The sequence below is a fragment of the Mustela putorius genome, unplaced genomic scaffold, assembly GCF_011764305.1.
Source record: "Mustela putorius furo isolate JIRA1106 unplaced genomic scaffold, ASM1176430v1.1 tig00003845_pilon_pilon_pilon, whole genome shotgun sequence".
NCBI lineage: Eukaryota > Metazoa > Chordata > Mammalia > Carnivora > Mustelidae > Mustela > Mustela putorius.
In genome coordinates this window covers 21,733,496-21,739,495 of record NW_025421998.1, presented here as the reverse complement: position 1 = coordinate 21,739,495, position 6,000 = coordinate 21,733,496, and the positions used below count along the sequence as shown (strand labels likewise).

General features: G+C 46.6%; 1 protein-coding gene across 9 annotated transcripts in view; it reads left to right on the top strand.

Annotated features, from left to right (window-relative positions):
• Nucleotides 1–1,918: 1,918 nt before the first annotated feature.
• Nucleotides 1,919–6,000, top strand: part of LOC101687840 (gamma-secretase activating protein) — an 83,290-nt gene continuing 79,208 nt past the window's right edge. For 4 of the 9 annotated variants that reach the window (XM_045089709.1, XM_045089708.1, XM_045089706.1 and 1 more), the window contains exon 1: nucleotides 2,004–2,239. In XM_045089709.1, coding sequence (XP_044945644.1) covers nucleotides 2,131–2,239 — 109 coding nt within the window. In that variant the 5' untranslated portion in view covers nucleotides 2,004–2,130. Of the gene's footprint in view, nucleotides 2,240–6,000 lie in introns of all 9 variants that reach the window. The other 5 variants (XR_006609602.1, XR_006609601.1, XM_045089707.1 and 2 more) reach the window with 3 other exon arrangements.

Below are 6,000 nucleotides of genomic sequence, written 5' to 3'. Positions count from 1 at the left end.
TATAACATTGACATATAAATGGCAAGTGAAATTATATATATTTAACATGTACAATGTGATTTGATAAACATTGTGAAACCATCTCCACAATCAAGTTAACACCTCCATCTTTTGGATGGAGCTTTTTAAATAAAGAAGCTATGACTTTCTCCAGTCCTGTCTTCTCTAGAATTCAAGGATAATCTACCAGCACTCTTCTTCTATAACCCTTCACAAATTATAAGCCAATAAGTCACCATTCACCAGTCTTTTCCTTAGCGAATGATCTCCAAAGCTCAGCCATTCACATACTGCCTTCATGGTTTGGGCCTCCTCTTTCTGCTCTCTGGGTCATTATGTTCTCTACATTCCTTTTTACTTAACTTTGAAGAGAATTTTTATATAATCACGGCTTCATGAGGACTATATATGAGGATTGTATCAGTCTTGCTTGGCAAAAATAGAGGTTAACTGTGGGTGGGGGGGGGGAAGCCTCAACAAGCCTCATTTGATGTGAAACATTTGTTGTAGTAACTCCCCATGACTTCCTCCTTTTTGTGCACCAGCAATATTAGTGGCCTCATGAAACATGTCTGCTAAATCTTCATGCACTTTACAGGATTTTCCTCTGTAAAGGGTGGTGAGTAATGGAGTTCCACCTGAAATCATCTACTATCTCAATTGGAGAAACATGTCTCTAAGGCAAGATCAGTAGTTTCTTTTACCTTTCAAACCCTAGCAAGCCTAAGAAACATGTGACGCTCTGGCTAAAATGTTCGTTTCCCAGCCTTGCCCAAGTCTAGACCGGAGCCTAGGAGTCTGCATTGAAAAACAACTTCCCAGATGATTGCAACGCAGGCAGCTTTTCAGATCCTAACTTTGAGGAACAGGTGAAAAGGCTTTCTTTAGTCTACTACTGTATTGACTCATTCTTCAATGAGTCAGGTGCCCTTGGTAGGAGGCAAAGGGACAAAGGGATATGCCAAGACTCGGCTTTAATATTCATGTCTCCAGACAGTATATAACTGTCAGATGAAACATACTTGCAGTATCTCTCTAGGAGTTCAGGGTTGGGAAGTTTGCAGTGAGCTGAAGCTGTGGGAAGGCTTTGTGAATTCAGATTGGAAGGACCTGGTCTTTTTTTTTTTTTTTTTTCTTTTTTTAAAGGAAGGTGGAATCAGAGGGTTTCTGGAAGTTAGCTCAGTCTGGAGCTGAAGTTCTAGGTGCAAAGGGGGTAAAGGTCAGTTAAAGTGTAGGCACTTTACTTGGGCAGTCAGCTGGTCTTCTGCATAGGGACAGGAGGATAGCTTTTTCTTGTGGGGGAGTAATAACCTGGAGTTGATGTTCAGGATGGATTGAATCTGGCACAACAATCATTAAACTTACTGAAGGTACGTGCCTGGGAATGGAAAGAAAGCTGAGCGGCGAAAAGTCAGTTCCTAAAATCCTAAACAATTTCCTTCGTAAAAAGGGAACCTCTTGAACAGGCAGAGGACCTGTTTGTGCCAAGACTGTTAACCCTTTCCAATGTCTACCTATCTCTCAAAATAGAACCGACTTCACATGCTTGCTCCCTGCTGCTACCTAAATACTGCTAATTAAATATCATCTCCCTGAAGCTGGGTCCAATAGCCCAAAATGCTGCAGGCTTCTGCCCCTGCGATCAACTAGAACCTTCTCAGATGAACTAGCTGAAATATCTCTGTCTTGTCAAGTGGTTTCCAACTTTGCTGCACAGAGGAAACACCCGAAGATTTAAAAAAGAAGAAGAAAAGTAAGCCTAGCGCCCACATCTAACGTGCAGCATAGTTTAGAAACCATTGGTTTAGCGACACCTCCACGGCCCCTGAACAGCAGATCCTTCCACTGCCCCGCCGGAAGGACGCACGTGGAAGGTTCGGGTCCTGGGCTCTGCGCCGCCGCCGCCTTCCCCCTCCCCAGCCCGGCGTGCTCAGCCCGCAGCAGGCCTGGAGGAGGCGGCGCTCCGGGCTCCCCCGGGCCGGGCCGCAGCAGAACCGAAAGCGGCGGGCGCGGGGAGGCGGGGGAGAGGAAGGAGGGGCGGGCGCCGGGGGAGCAGGGCGAGGTGGCGCGCGGAGGGCCGGGAATGCCCGCGGCGCGGGGCCCGAGCCGCCCGGTGGCCGCGTCCGGGCGATGGCTCTCCGTCTGGTCTCCGACTTCGACCTGCGGAAGGACGTGCTCCCGTGGCTGCGGTCGCAGCGGGCGGCATCGGCGGCCCCCGGGGCCCGAGGCGGCGGCCCAGGTGCTGGAGGCGCGCGTCCGGTCGGGGTGGGGGCAGGTGGGAGCCGGCGAGGGGGTGGAGTCTGAGTCGTTCTCAGCTCGGGGGCTCCCGGGCGGGGCCGAGGTCGGGGCGTCGACCGGAGGGGCCGGGGTCGCCCGCGGCCCCTGCCAACCTGTGAAGGTTGGTGCGGAAGGGGTGAGCTTCTTCCCTGTTTGGAGTCGCGGCTTTGCCTCCCTCACCCCGGCCACTGGGTGAAGGTCAGGGGCGGCCCGGGGCATGGCCGTGGCTGTACTGCGCTGCTTCTTCTAGCGAGTCCTCCAGCTTCTGGCTCACTTGTTGCCCAGCCAGCCACCTTTAACAGAAAGGCCGGGGACCCTAGTGGTACCTCAGCATCATCTCGTCAGGGTAGGGCGTGGAGGAGCAGCTGCCAAGACCGCCTTCCTCTGGCCCAAGGCTGCAAAGAGTAGGACAGGGTTTTCTCTATGCTTCATTCACATCTCAGCTGCCGGGGAGGGTTCGCCAGCCCTGTAGGGGCTCTGCCAAGACTGGGGGCTCCTGAAAGTTGTTGCGTTAGGAGAAAAGATGAGTGATGGCCACGAAGAAAACCACCATAAAAATACCTAACAGTTGCCCAGTCTGTCTTCACTTTTGTGAGATGCTTCTGTGTGAACCCTGTCCATGATTTAGGGGACATGCCATTTCAGATGTGAGTGCCAGAGGGCAGGGGTCTGCTTTCAGGCTGTGAGCAGTGAACTGGAGCCTGCTGTTTCCCAAAGAGGCACCAAGCCCGTCGCCACTAACCCAGAGCATAACAGCACCTGAGCCAGCTAACAAAGAGGGGTGTGATACAGCCATGGTCAGGTTTGCTGTCCAGCTTCCTCAGGGTCCATGAGAATACTTCCTTCACAGTTGAGGCGTTACTTTTCATCCGTCTCAAAAATCCTTTGTTTTGGTTTTGGTGAGGAAGGCAAAAGTGACTTTTGAGACTTTCCAGCACTGATCAATCAAAACTTTAAAAAAGGAGAACTCTGTGATTTCTCACATTTTTTTTTTCTTTTTAAGAAGTTTGCTGTAAATAATGATTCATCCTCAAGGTTTAAATTTAGCTTCAAAGCTGTCATACCCTGGATCCTGCCTTGTACATAGGAGCTATCTACTTCAGTGTGTTTTTCCTTAAACACTGTAGACAGCTGGAGGGTGTTTTTAGAAGGCTTATCTTCATATCTACAGTTTCTTCCCCCTTAACTGTGATGAGAGTTTTCTCTCCCTACCTTATACCTTCACACTATCCTGTGGCTTTAGCCGAATTATGTGTAGGGTACTTTGTCTTGGCTATTGGTTATTAGTTCCAAATAAGGAGTCCCGTTTGTATAGCTCAAGGCTTGAGTTTGCTGAGGTATCATTATTAGTAAAATTTTGCTTTTTTGGGGGGAAAAAATCGAAGTCTCCTGATGAGGTCTTGAAGGTTTAACTTTTTAAAATACAATAGGCAGCTCCATGCCTCCGGTCCACCACAGAGTAGTCCTTTCCCTGAGTTTTCACACTCTAGAGCTAAATGGCAGGTGTCTGCAAATGAAAAGCTGGTGAAGTATGAAATGCCACAGTCTAATGTTTCCACGATGTGTGTTGTGATTGAAAAAGCTGTGTGTGAACCAGCTAGCCTTTCGCTTTCCTGTGCCTTTTTGTGAAGAGACCTAAACTTATATTGACATTCCACTAAACCACAGGTGAACTTAGGTCCTCAAAAGGTAAACCTACTAGAAATACCAGCTTTTTCTAATACTGGTAGTATTTTGCGCTTGCAGAACTCCTTGGCAAGATCATTAGCTCTGTTATGCTAAGAGAATTGTTAACTCCCGATGATCACCAGTGGGAGGGAGCCCCAAAAAACCCAGTTAATTCCTCTTCTCTAATTGGGAGCACTGGCAGGGGAATCTGGGATTCTATTTTATTTCTAGCATGGCTATTACTCCATACATTTGGCAAATTATTTTCCTTTCAAAGTCTCAGCTTTTCAAATGAAAATTATAAGTAATTATACCATTGAAATGTCTCTCTGCACACACGCTATCTCAATTTGAAGCCATAATATTTTTACATCAACAAATACAATTGGAGATTTCTTATTGGTGCAAAGTAATACTCACTAAGTATGACATATTCCTGGCAAAATGACCAGGGAGTGAGGCTAAGTTAGCCATGGATATTCAGTGCCTGTGGGATAATATTTTAGACAACTAGGGGTTAAAGAGTAAGGAGACCAGATTTGGTTACTACATAATGCTCCTGGTTCTGGGTTGAACTTTTGGAAAATAATCTCTCTTGAAATAAGTGGAAAAAGTATTTCTTTTAAAGACTAAAACAATTACACCAAAGAATATTTTAACACACGTATCCTATAAATAACAAAAAACAAAACCACACACTCACTTTAAAAAATAGAACAATATCAGGGGCACCTGGGTGGCTCAGTCGGTTGAGTGTCTGATTCTTGATTTTAGCTCAAGTCATGATCTCAGGGCCCTGATACCAAGCCTCCCGTTGGGCTTCATACTCAGTGCAGAGTCTCATTGAGCTCTTTCCCTCTGCCCCTCTCTCCACTCGTGCATACATACTCTCTCACTCTCAAATAAATCTATTTAAAAAAAAGAGCGATTATCAAGACTTTTGAAGGCTCTTGTGTTTCCGGATCTGATCCTAATTCTCTATCCTCTCCTAGTGGTAACAACCATTTGCATTTTTATCTTCTTTGTAGTTTTAACCTGTATGTATAGCCCCCTATGCAAAGTATCATTTCATTTTGCTTGTTTGTGAACTTTAAATGGAAGAACACTATATGCATTCTTTTTTGCTTTTTTTCTTTTCAGTATCCACATTGACTGCTATAGGTCACTTACCATCACTGATGTATCGTATTCCAAAGTGTGGATATACATCACACATGGTGGTGGACATGCTTAGATCTTCTTTTCTTTCTTTCTTTTTCTTTTTTTTTTTTTTTTAAAGATTTTATTTATTTGACAGAGAGAGAGAGAATGAGACAGTGAGAGAAGGAACACAAGCAGGGGAAGTGGGAGAGGGAGAAGCAGGCTTTCTTCGGAGCAGGGAGCCAGATATGAGGCTCGATCCCAGGACGCTGGGATCGTGACCTGAGCTGAAGGCAGATGCTTAACGACTGAGCCACCCAGGCACGCCTAGATCTTCCTTTCAAGGAAGAGCTTGTCCCAAGTGCTGTGAGGGAGATAAGCTTCAGATGTTGGCCCCTTCAGGGATTGCCATCTACGGAGGACTTTCTCATCCAGAGTCAGGACATTTTGCACGTGGCCCACATTTAATTAGGGACTGAGGTGGGGTATCAAGGCCTGGCCATTTTGACTCAACACAGGACAATTTTGACAATCCATTTCAGTGTAAGAGCCTCTCTCCTGGGGGATTCCAAAGTTACCCGACGTTGCTGTAGCTCAGCTTCTCCCGCTTTGTGGACCTTCCTCCTTCCCTTTCCTCCTCCAAGTATTAATCCCACTTCACTGAACCTTCCCTGGTAAATATCCTGGATACTCCCCAGTCTCAGGGTGCTTCCTAACTTTGCTTATCTTTTTCTGGTAGCGACATTTGGGGAGTTTCTGGGGGTTGCTATTACAGTTGGTGGGTTTTATCACTTTCTTTTCTTTTCTTTTAAGATTTTATTTATTTATTTGTCAGAGAGAGCGCGAGCACACCCAAGCAGGCAAGAGTGGCAGGCAGAGGCAGAGAGAGAAGCAGGCTCCCCACTGAGCAAGGAG